Raw genomic sequence first — 12,316 nt, forward strand, 5'->3', positions numbered from 1 at the left:
AATGCACTTATCAACAAAATTAAGATGTGTTAAAAATTTTATATTACATTTCTAGAATTATATTAAATATTTTGAAGCATTTAAATATAATGATTAATATAAAATCGTTTTTATTATTTAGTTTCTTAATTCCTCTTTACAACTTTTATAAAAAATAAATTTAAATATGAATTTTTCCAAAAAAAATTTGAAAATTAAAAAATGTGACTCCAATTCTAAGAAATTGTTTTCATATTTAGAAAATCAAAAAAATTTTGGAATTCTTCCCATCATTCAATGACACGGAAATGAACTTGTGTGAACAGATGAGTACGAACTATCACTTAGATCCGCAATATTGAAAAAAATTTTATATATTTAGGGATATTTCAAATTGCTATCAAACAGCATTAGATAAAGACCAAACGCAGCAAATTTCCAATCCAAACCTACCTTGAAATTTAACGAAAAATCAAATTTTAACATCAATATAACATTATTCGATCAGTTTAATCAAAATCAACAACAAAATCTTTCAAAACATTTACTTGTACGTATTAATTAACATATATTTCTATTTAAAAACCAAAATTAAGAAAAAAATATCAATAAAAAATCGAAGAAGACCAATTAAAACTAAATATATTCTGTTTATATTCAATTATATTTTACAACTCATTGATCTTAGATCCGTATTGTTTGTCGATCTTGATCATTCCCTTGTGCTTTCTTGCGCAGTAAATAACAACACCAATAACAGCAACAACAGCAATACAAGCCAAGAGTGAGCAGATAACTATAACAGCCTTGTTTGATGATGGATTATAAGGCGATGTAAGTTTGTAAACGTAAGCACGGCTTTCATTTGATGGCTGATCACTCCATTCTGGATGAGAGTCATCGTGTTTGTACTTTGTCATACCTCCAACGACGATTGAGTTGCAATCGTGTCCCCAAGCGAGATCTGAAGCGAAGTTGAGGAGTTCTGGTGGGTTTTCTTCTGGGTAAAGTGTTTCTGTGCTGGAAAGTTCGAATTTACCACTGGAATCGCGGCGGAAGATAAGAATTGCGTCTGTCTTCTTATCTGGATTCCTTGTATCTGTAATGTTGGAAGCGTGTGTCATGAATATTGAATCTCCGCAGAATGCAAGGCCTGTTAACTGTACATCTGGTGGATATTCAATAACTTGGAATTTATCTGTATTCCATTTGTCGTTTGAGAACGAAATGATGAAGAATGCGCCATTTGGATTCAGATCCTTCTTGTAGGCAACCATTGTAGCAAGTGTTTTTTGATTTGGCATTCCAATCTTGCTGCCGTAGGATTTGATTGGCTTTGAGTTGTATTCTCCATTGCTAATTCCTTCTGGAAGGATCTGCTGTGTCAATGTCCAGTCATTGCTGCCTGAACGTGTGTAATAGCATGATCCCATTCCGAAATATGAATCGAAGAGGTCAACAGCGACGATTAAGTGAGAGTTATCGATGAATTGAAGGTCACTGCCGAATTTGAATCTCTTGTTTTCGTTGATTGATGGTGGATCAATGCGTGTTGGTGTTGTCCAGCCATCTACGGTTTCTGTTGTGATGAAAACAGCTCCATGGTCATCAATATACTTAACGACGTTAGGCTTATTGTAATAACCTGATGCAATGGTCTTACCGTCAGATGTGATTGTCAAAGAGCGGCCAAAGCCTTGGTAAGCATCACTTTCCGTTGGATTCTCAACAGGAGTGATGATCTTGGTCTGAGTGAAAAGCTGCTTCTGTTCATCGTAATCAAAAACAACGATAGCACCAACTTGCTCGAATCCTTTAACGGTAGAATATGGAGCACCGGCGACAATTCTCTTGCCATCTCTGGAAACTTGGCATGTAGAGCCTGTATTATTCAAAATAATGGATTTATCTTCTGGACCATATGGGATAAGCTTCTGAACTTCCTTATATTTGTTTGTATTTTGATCTAATTGGAAGATATAAAGTGCTCCGAGACGAGAATCAGAACCTGTTGTCTCCCATGAGGCACCAACAACAATCTTGTCTTCTGAAACGCCAACGGAACGGCCAAAGATGCCATAGTTATCGAGGCTTGGCTTGATAATTTGCTCTAATTCCCATTTGCACGAGGCGAAGTGGATGAGTGACCAAAGCATAGTATTTATTGTTTATATTCAACCGCAATTTCGCTTTCAATTCTGTTAGCTGTCAAATTCTAAAATTGATTTTGAGAGAGACGTTCCATACAATTTTGATAATGCGAAAACGATGAACTTTTATTCTGTCAGACTTTATAGCACATTATTGTTAATAATTAATTTTTTGTATTTTCATTTCTGAACATTATCATTTACAACAAAAGTGACAAAGCATCCGATATTTCATTTCTGAAATGCCTTTTTTGACCACATAAATTCATGACACAGATTGAACCATCAAAATCTTCTACCAAAAATGGCACACATTTAGAGAACAGTATGCACTCCGACTAATTTTTGTCAACCTTTATCTAAACTTTTACTTCCGATTATTGAAATAGCAACCAAGACTTATCATTACACAGTAAATAACACAAACTCATGCTCCTTGGGAGAGAAATTCTAAAAATCAAGATTTCTAATTAATTTGTATGCGAAAGCACATTGAATCACACCATGTAAGTTACCTATAATTTGTATTAGTTATTATGACTTTGTACGTGTTAAATTTTATATTAAATTCATTCTTTACTTGAGAAACTGAGATTATTTCCTGTATTTTGCAATTTATTGAGTCGAATATCGCTCATGAGAATTTTTTTCTAGTAATGAAAACCAATGACAAGGATATGATTTTCTATATGAGCATTGTCAAGATTATTGTGGCACTCAAACAAAGGGTATATCTGGAAGCAAATACAACTCAAAAGTCAATTATATCATTAAAATTAAAACATGTAATTCTTGTCATGGGATCTTAATTTCATATTTGAAATGTCTAAAATAATTTAATGATTTCTTCTAACCACAAATGGGCTCTTTGAGCTTATTAATGGCTTATAGCTGCTATACAAAAGTTAAGAAATCCAAAATTATCGGATATATGATTGGAAGATAGAAATATCCGCCTTTTTCGATCAATTACATGTATTCTAATATAAATATGAGCTTTTCTGGCTTAGAAGATGACTACACAACATTATTCTCATCATTGGAATATAACTCTTTGATGGACAATAGCAAGAATGAGAAAACAAAATATATAGTTTAATAAACAATATCCAATTATAATTACCACAGCATATACACATGCATGTTATCTGATAGAACTTAAAATAGAAAGGTAAACTGAAAAATATTAAAAATTATAAACTCAAGCTAAATGTAACTGATAAGAGAGGAGGCTATATCTGTAAGAGAAATTGGAACTAACATGCCTGTGAAAATCATTTGCGATAATATTTTATATGAAAAAGACTTTAAAAATCGAATTTTCTTAATTATCCATTCGTATTTGATTTGTGTGGTAGTAACTTCAGATGGGCGCTAATCAGCAGTTCACGAAATCATGATATTTTTTAAAAATATTAAATATAAACGAAAACCTGTTCGAGCTGATGATATTATGTATCATTTTACTACCTATAGGTCTATTTTATGAGCTCAGGAGGTATCAGGCCGAAAAATTTTTATGGCATCTAGGAAGCATTGAAAATTTGAAAGAGATATCACAAAAAATTGAATATGTCAAATTAGCCGACATCCCAGAATTATTTGAGAGGTTTTATGGAAATTTACCCGTGGTCATTTTTACTGATTCATGTTTGCTTTCAGAGGCTCCAAGAACTTAGTTCACAACAGATTTACCGAGGAAGATGATCAAAAGCTCAAACAGCTCGTTAACGAGTACGGCGAAAACAATTGGGATATTATTGCCAAAAAGATGAAGGGAAGGAACAAAAGGCAATGTCGCGATAGATGGAACAGATACTTAGCACCAAATGTGAACCATAGTGAATGGACAGTTGAAGAAGAAAAGCTTCTTATGAGTTTAGTACCAATATTATCCCCGAGATGGCGTGAGATTGCAAAGCATTTTAGCGGTAGAAACGATATACAGATTAAGAATAGATATAAAATGATTCAAAACAGATTATTGCATGAAAATCAAAAAGAGAATGTTAAACAGCAAATTAAAACACCAGTAACACAGCCGAATACACTTGTCTATGGACAGCCAATCCAATTACAAGAAGCTCATATAAGCTTAGATGATGAATTTAATTCTGATTTTGCATTCAACGAAGAAGCAGATGATTTTAGTATATTTTGCTCTTTTGAGTGAATTGTTTGTATATGAATAAATTACCATTTGTTATTAATCTAATAATCATTAATTTTTTTTCAAATTTTGTTTGATTCCAAATAAACCTGAAAGAAATTTGTTGTTTTTAGATAAAAGTAGTAAATACAAATCAATAAAATAGGAAAATGTTATTCAAATACTATAAAAAAAAACTTTTTATTAAAAATCTATTTTTTTTAGATCCAACACTTAACTTGTTGTTCACCCTTCATGATGCATTGTCCGCATGAGATGCATTTCATCTTCTTGCCCTCACGGATATGCTGAACTACATGTGTATCTGCAATTGTTGGACGTCCTAAAGAAATAAGGTCAGCACCTTCTTCAAGTGCTTTGATCATTGTTTCTGTCTTTCTGATACCGCCAACAACACCAATTGCAGCCTTTGTAGTCTTTCTGACGATTGTAATAATTGGAACGTTGTAACCTTCCTTAAGTGGGAAGTCCTTACGGCGCATTATTCTGTTTGTAGATCTGATTGTTGTGGAAGCTTCCTGGAAGCCGCAGGAGACTTCCCATAAGTCCATATCTGGAATTGCAGCCATTGTAGCAGCCAAATCGTTTGGCATGATTCCTGGATTACCAGCCTTGCAGTCATCACCATTAATCTTGATGCCAATGACGAAATCTTTGCCACATTCCTTTCTGATTGCATCAACAATCTCAACAAGGATTCTTCTTCTGTTTTCTGGGCTGCCACCGTATTGATCTTCTCTGTGGTTTGTCATTGGTGACAAGAAGCTGGAAATAAGATATCCATGTGCGCCGTGGAGTTCAATTCCATCAACGCCAACTTGTTGGAGACGCTTGGCGCATTGCCTGTACTTATCGATAACTTCAGATATTTCCATAAGTGTCATTGCTCTTGAGCCTGGCTGAAGTGGAGATGGACCTCTTGGTCTTTCACCAGTGAATCTGAATTCTGTAGTTAAACCGGCATCGGCAATCTGGAATAATGTCTTTGTTCCACGCTTATGCATGTAGTCAACTGTTGATTTCCATGCTTCAGCTTGTTTATCATTTTCCATTCCGCCTTGACCTTCGCAGGCACGACCACTCCTTTGAACATAGAGGTATTCTGGGATAATAAGACCCATTTGTCCATCGGCCATGTCTTTATAGTACTTTAATAACCATGGCTTTGGTAATCCATCAACATCACAGCCGTTCATGAAACATGGAGAACGCATAAATCTGTTTTTGATTGTTATGCTACCAACTTTGACTGGAGAGAACAGTTTGTCCATTAAAACTTTTCTTTCAATTTTTTGTGATAGTTAAACGGTTATCCGGACAATCGTAAACTATTCAATTTTACATGTAAAGTAATCAAAAAATACAATGTGAAACAATGAAAGATTCAAATAAGGGTTTCGTTTTGCTAAAATTGTCACTTTTATAGCATATTTGTTTTTGGATGTTTTGCGAAACCAAAAAAAAACTATGATATACAATGTGTGTGTAAAGAAAATACTTTATTTACTAGTTAAAAAATCATTTGGTATTGATCAAGTTATTTTTTCTGGATAAGATATTATATGGATAATTGGATAGAAAATACAATTATATAATCTTGTACCTGGTTTAATTAAGCTAATTGTCATCAGAAACTTGTAATTTTTATGAATTTCAGATTTTCTTTTCATTACTGCTTTTCTTAATAGGTCAAGTTCTTATTTACGTTATAAAGTATGATATTTACAAATATCAAGTTATCATGTTTTTTGAGAAATTATGAGAAAAACAACAAAAATGAAAAAGTAGGAATAGCAATGAATAGTGATGTGGGTATAGAAAATGTAAGAGATATGAATGCAAAGCAATCAGTATTTAGGATATTGACCATAGATTTCGAAAAAAAAATGCTGCATATTGAGCGAAAACTATGATTATATTATAAGGCTGTCATTTAAGCATAATGAAACTATTCCCTTTTCATTTTAATCGAATAAGATAGTAAGATTTTTGAATTAGCTAGAAACTGATGAGATGTTTTCACAAATCAGATTTTTAATCTCTATAATGCATAATTCACTCAATATCTCAATTTTGATATTGCGAGATATTTTTGCTATCGGTTTCGCAATTTTGACACAATAGCAAGAGGGTTCTATAAGCATTATTATCAACGTAGAATCTGAATATCATATCAGAAAATGTCGCAAATCTGACATTTACCCGACCAAATAGCAAAAATAATTGAATACTTTTCGCAAAAACTTTAAAAATCGATAAAAATATGAAATATAGATATTAAAGAGACTTTTTATATAATATTCATAAAGATTTTCCAAAAATATGATACCGCAAAATTAAAAAAGTGACGTCTTGAGTGGAGTCAAGGGTCGAAATTGCTAGCTAAATGTTTTTTAGCGAAATTGCGTATTGTACGTTTTTTTCGCAAAACGAAACCCTTAATTCAAAGGATATCTAGCAATCAATGCTTTAAAATATTTTTTTTAAATTTTTTTTTGATTGGCATTTTGATCACAATTTTTTGGAACAAATCGTCCAAAGTTAACATATTTGATGAAAAGGCATCCTCATTCCATTATTAAGCATATAAATACGGCGATAGCATTAGCCTTTTTTCAACAATTGATCGACGGTTGTACACATCTTTGAATTATCCAACTCTTTTTCTCAATTTTGTTTCCGAAAAACCATTTTCATAGTTATTGATTTAGAAAAAAATTAAATGATTTCAGATAATTCTTGTATATGAAAGCCGATCTTGAACTCACAGCGATAAATAATTTTATTCGAGTTCTCATTTTATGATATTAATACCAAACCCAAGAATTATTCATACACCATGCTTGTTCTCCGTTCAACATATGTAATTCTGGTTAATTAAATCAATTTTAAAAATTATTAAAAAAGATCAAGAAAATATAAATGAATTATTATTGTATAAATATTTGAATAAGATTAAGAAATTCATCTTTAATTCGAAAATATAAATCAAAAAAGTTTTTTATGTAAATGTAAATCGATATGGCGTTCCATTAAAACTAGAAAGGAATGGAGTTTGATTTTCATTGTTTTTTCATTGACATTTGCACCATGTAAAATAAGACGTTTGACTATTTTCAGATGAACATCTGCACCTTTTTACATTAAAAATTCTACTATTTGTGTTATTACTGAGAGCTGCCCAATGAAGAGCGGCTTTTCCTTAATTATCCTTTGCATTAACATCTGCACCCTTTGATATTAAAAATTCCGCTACTCCTTTTATATTAGGAATATTGCCCAATGAAGAGTTGTATTCCCATCATTATCTTTTGAATTTATTTCTATACCGTGAGATATAAAGAAATCAACTGTATTATATTATTGAATGAGCTTAATAACCATTCAATACTAGTATCACTATTAATGTCTTTTGAATGTTTATGTATTTTTTGCTCTCTGATAGCATTTTCTAATTTATCAATAACATGAATTCCAACTTCATTATGAAGAGCATTTCTTCCAGCATTATCTTTTGCATAAATTTACGCGCCAATTGATATTAAAAATCTGCTAATTCTTTTCTACCATAAATGGCTGCTACATGAATAGCTGTTTTCCCATTTTCATCTTAGGCATTAATATAATTGCTCCATGTGAAATGAAAATTTCTGTAATTTCTTTATTATTATTCATGATTGCATTGTATGGAGCTGATATATTTATCTTTTCTCCATGTGATATAAATAGTTTTATTTAATTGATAAGACTATATTTGATTGCGAACAGGAAAGATGAATATACTTTTTTATCATGTTTATAAATATTCAGCAATATCTAAACGCCGATGTTGTATTGCCAGAATAAGTGCATTTTTTCCCATATTATTTACTGCATCGATATTTGCATGATGAGCCTTGATTCATTTTATTTTATTCGACCGCCATTGTGAGAGCTGTCTCATGATATCTATTCTGAATATTGATATCAAGATCATGTAAAAAAAAGATATTCCCAAAGTGAAGGGATTTTGTAATTTGATAAATAATGAAGCCATTCAAAGACATTCTTTATTTGATCTAAATAAACTAATGATGCTTCAATGTTATTGAATTTACTGCATTGCTTTATATCGATATTAATTTTGTATTCATTCATGAAAAATCCAACAAAATCAATGTTGTGAGAATAAAGGCAAAATTCATACATTCTTTATCTGGTCATTGACATTTCAAGCATTCACTCATAACGACTGGATTTCCGTCTAAAAATGAAAATCGTAGGCATTCTGGGGTGATTTCACAATCATATTCTGCTCCTAAAAACTTAAAACATTTAACAGAGCCATGATGGCAACATAATTTAAGTAATGAGTAGCTTCTGAAATTATTGGAAAAATAAAAATCAGATTTCAGTTTTTGATGGAGGCTGAATCCTGGTGTTTCTGTGAGTGATATAAATAATTCTTTATCATCATTCGAAATTGCTATGTAAATTGTGTTTTCTTGGAGAAAATTCGAATAAGATGAATTTTGAAGATGCACATCAAGAACATTCCTTTGGGGAAAATAAGAGGAAATGAAGAAATAGATTTGATTTATTGTTCAGTGCATTTTAAATATATAAGGGAATTTACTATACTCTATTATATAAAGATAAATATGAAGTGAAGTCAACACCCGTAATATCTTCAACGATCATTTACAGGCGTAAGTTCAGATATATTTTTTTATTGAGAAATAAACATTCAATACAGAAAGGATTATTGATCTTTTATTTGCAGGAAAAACAAAAAACAATTCTCCAGATATTTGAATGCAAACTCTGATAAATAATCGGCACTGCACTGCAGAAGAAATCAATTCATACAAGCAAAACATATGCCAGATAGAGGACTTGCACGTCAAATGGGAACCAATTTTAACGTGTTTTCCCTCATTTGCATTCGAACAATACTTTGATCGCTTTTCCGGTGGTCTTGATGGCAGATTAATTGCACATTATAACAAACCTATTGGCTCTGCATCAAAGTATATAAGGCTTTACGACCACGAATTTAATAAAATTGACGAAATATACTTAGCACTCGATGTAAAAGACGCATTCATTTACACGACTTCAAACGATTATGTTGTTGCTCTCGTTTGCAAGCACTCAGGATTACTCTGTTCCATTTATTACCACGGAAGATTATTCTCATCAATCCCTATTCAATGCAATGATGATGTTAGCAATTGCTACTTTTTGGACTCTGGAATGGTATTTATTACGCGCCAAAATGACGTTTGGTTCCTTCCTCATTTCAAAGATCCATACGTATATGCGCACATCAACGCCGAAGAATCACTATCTAGGATTGTTGCAATTCCACCTCAGGATTCCGCAACAGGAGAATTGATTTTTTACGCGATGGGCTATTCCGAGAAAATTTACGTTGGAACTAGCGAATCTATCAAAGTTCTTGACTTACCAGAAGAAGTGCAATATTTTGCTTTAAGTCCTACGAACGAATTCATTGCCTTTTTACTTAATAATAATTATATTCTCATAACTCCATCAGATTTCTCTGAATGCTATTGCTATTACGATACCGGTGTTGAGCAACCGGCAGCTTCCTTCCAATGGCTCTCTACAATGATCCTTATTGGCTATGAAAATGAAGTTTACTTATTTACATCCCAACAAACGATCAACTCATGGGGATTTGAAGGCAAACCCTTGATATTTTCAGATTCCAAGCACGCTCTTGTATTTACGAACACAAAACTCTACGAATTATCCGTAATTGGAAATGAGTTGGTCGAAGCACTTGATCTTACCTCCAGATCACCAGGATCTGTACTCCTCAACTCCGTTATCTCCGAAAACTTACACCTTGTCGATTCCCTTAACGACAGATCAAAATTAAAAGAAGGAATTGAGTCATTAATCACAGCCGCCGCGGAAATTACTACGAGCGAACGCATGCAGAGGACATTTCTCATGGCTGCGACCATTGGAAATGGCTTCAACGACACTTCCAGCAAAGAAATTACGAATTTGGCCAAAGAATTACGACTTTCAAACGATCTCCGGAAGAATTTAAAGATCTACATGACACCTACATCCATCGAGAAGCTGAAATACAGTCCTACAATACCAATGAAGTACTGTGATTCAGGAAATCACGCAACAGCCTTCGAAGTAGCCGAATTCCTTGGAGTTGAGAAATCTCCAATTGTCACTGATTGGGCCTGCACCATCATAGAGCTGTTTAAAGAAGACGAAGACGCATTTTCCATCATAAAATCCAGAATTTGTCCTGAATTCGATGCAACATCCATATCAATTGCTGCTTCCAACATCGGCAGACACGAGCTCGCCGCAAAAATAGCTTCACTAGAGCCGTATCCATTGAAATTGATCGATTTCTTTGTTTCAATTGGAAATTGGGACGGAGCAATTACGGCGGCATGCAGATCTATTGATTCTAAGAAGTTCATCTCCACTTGTATGCTTGCAATGGAGAAGGGCGCAACAGAAGAATTAAGGAATGTCCTCAGAAGAGACAGATTTGTTTATCATTCTTTTTGTTCTTTGACTGAAAATAACGTAGTAGCACAGCAACTGCTTAGTTCAATTACGGGAACTGAGAGTTATGTGGACAATTCGATCAGAAAGATACAAAAAGACCTGATTTCGAATTATTCTAAGATAGAACCCATCATGTCTGCATCGGAAGCACTTAACAGGCTTTCAACAGCCGTACAGAAGTATAATATACCAGTTTTCCAGCAAAAAATGGTTGATAAATTCACTGATAATATTCGCGCCCAAGAAAAGTTCGTAGAAATGGAAAACATCGGACTTCCTTTCAACAAAGCCATCGAATTGTTCGTTAAAAAGGAAGATTTAGACGGTGCATTGAAATTTGCTGACAGAGCAAAGGTCGGAGAAGAGAGAGCCCAAGTAGTAATCGCAAGAACAGTTATACTAGGTGGCTACAAGGACCTTTACAAGAGAGTTGCCCACAATCTCAAATATGCATGGAGAATTTCAGCGGCAATGATATTAATAAGGGATGGAAAAGAAAGTGCTGAGAAATTTATTAGTGAAATACCAGAAGAAAAGGACAGACAGTCTATTTTAGAAGCTTATCAAGCGGGCTTGCTTTCAATTAATGAATTGGATACAAAATCTATATCTGATTGCATTATGTTGAAGAAGAAATTATTCTCTAATTAAAATAAAGTATATATTTAGTGTTTTTTTAAAAAATTTTGATTTGATTTTATTTCGAGAATGTTTTTAGTGTTATCTTCACAGCAAGCTCAACCATACCAATTACATTTACCTATTCAGAGAACAAATTAGTTAAACGAAAATACCATATGAATATTGAATGAATTAATGGATAAGCTGAAGTATCTTCTCCTCAACTTAATTCCATTTCCCATTCAGGGAAAGATTTTTTTTTAAATTTTGCGTTTAATTACCAAAGTTCAGCATTCAAGTTATTAATAAGGAAGATTATCTCATTCTGGGAGACATGAAGTGAAAATGCCTCCCATGATGTCATTTTCCGACAGAAAACAAAAGCATTATTGATAAATTGGAAGAATATATGAAAATATTGGGATTTAAAATGAGAAAAATGGAGAAAGTAATTAATATACGTAGTAATATTTATCGTTTACATAACATCAGAGTACTTTGCATCGACATTCGTCTGATAATTTTAATTTGTTTTCTGAACAATGTCAAAGAACTGTGGATCGTCATCGTCGGAGTACTCTTTGTCGCCGTTGTAATGATGAACGACATTTCCATCGAGTGTCTTAGAGTTTGATAGTGCTTCAGCGAAGAATTTGAAATCATTTGCAGCTTTATGATCAAATTCTGTTCTTTCAACATCCTGACCACGGAACTTATCAAACTCGTTTGCATCATTATAAGCCCAGAGCTCTTCTGCGGACATAACAACCTTCTTTTCTTCTGTCATTGATGAAGCGAAATGTCACTTTTATAACCAAACTCATTTGTTGAAAAACTGGAGAGG

At 33.1% G+C, this 12,316-nt stretch overlaps 5 protein-coding genes across 5 annotated transcripts; 2 read left to right on the forward strand and 3 right to left on the reverse strand.

The window, feature by feature from the left end:
- Positions 1 to 226: 226 nt before the first annotated feature.
- TVAGG3_0980440 (uncharacterized protein) lies at positions 227 to 2,252 on the reverse strand (the record flags this gene model as incomplete). Its single annotated transcript, XM_001313803.1, has 1 exon — positions 648 to 2,135. The coding sequence occupies one exon, from the start codon at positions 2,133 to 2,135 to the stop codon at positions 648 to 650; it is 1,488 nt and encodes a 495-aa protein (XP_001313804.1).
- Positions 2,253 to 3,765: 1,513 nt separating this feature from the next.
- Positions 3,766 to 4,305, forward strand: TVAGG3_0980450 (RNA polymerase II transcription regulator recruiting protein; the record flags this gene model as incomplete). Its single annotated transcript, XM_001313802.1, has 1 exon — positions 3,778 to 4,302. The coding sequence occupies one exon, from the start codon at positions 3,778 to 3,780 to the stop codon at positions 4,300 to 4,302; it is 525 nt and encodes a 174-aa protein (XP_001313803.1).
- A 171-nt stretch (positions 4,306 to 4,476) lies between these two features.
- TVAGG3_0980460 (FMN binding) lies at positions 4,477 to 5,580 on the reverse strand (the record flags this gene model as incomplete). The annotated part of the gene is made up of 1 exon (XM_001313801.1): positions 4,500 to 5,570. The coding sequence occupies one exon, from the start codon at positions 5,568 to 5,570 to the stop codon at positions 4,500 to 4,502; it is 1,071 nt and encodes a 356-aa protein (XP_001313802.1).
- Positions 5,581 to 9,068: 3,488 nt separating this feature from the next.
- On the forward strand, positions 9,069 to 11,515 carry TVAGG3_0980470 (regulation of vacuole fusion, non-autophagic; the record flags this gene model as incomplete). Its single annotated transcript, XM_001313800.1, has 1 exon — positions 9,094 to 11,502. One exon carries the CDS (start codon positions 9,094 to 9,096, stop codon positions 11,500 to 11,502), a length of 2,409 nt encoding a protein of 802 aa, XP_001313801.1.
- Positions 11,516 to 11,899: 384 nt separating this feature from the next.
- TVAGG3_0980480 (uncharacterized protein) lies at positions 11,900 to 12,272 on the reverse strand (the record flags this gene model as incomplete). The annotated part of the gene is made up of 1 exon (XM_001313799.1): positions 11,996 to 12,259. The coding sequence occupies one exon, from the start codon at positions 12,257 to 12,259 to the stop codon at positions 11,996 to 11,998; it is 264 nt and encodes an 87-aa protein (XP_001313800.1).
- Between the last annotated feature and the right edge of the window lie 44 nt (positions 12,273 to 12,316).

The sequence above is a fragment of the Trichomonas vaginalis genome, chromosome I (assembly GCF_026262505.1).
Source record: "Trichomonas vaginalis G3 chromosome I, whole genome shotgun sequence".
Taxonomy (NCBI): Eukaryota; Parabasalia; order Trichomonadida; family Trichomonadidae; genus Trichomonas; species Trichomonas vaginalis.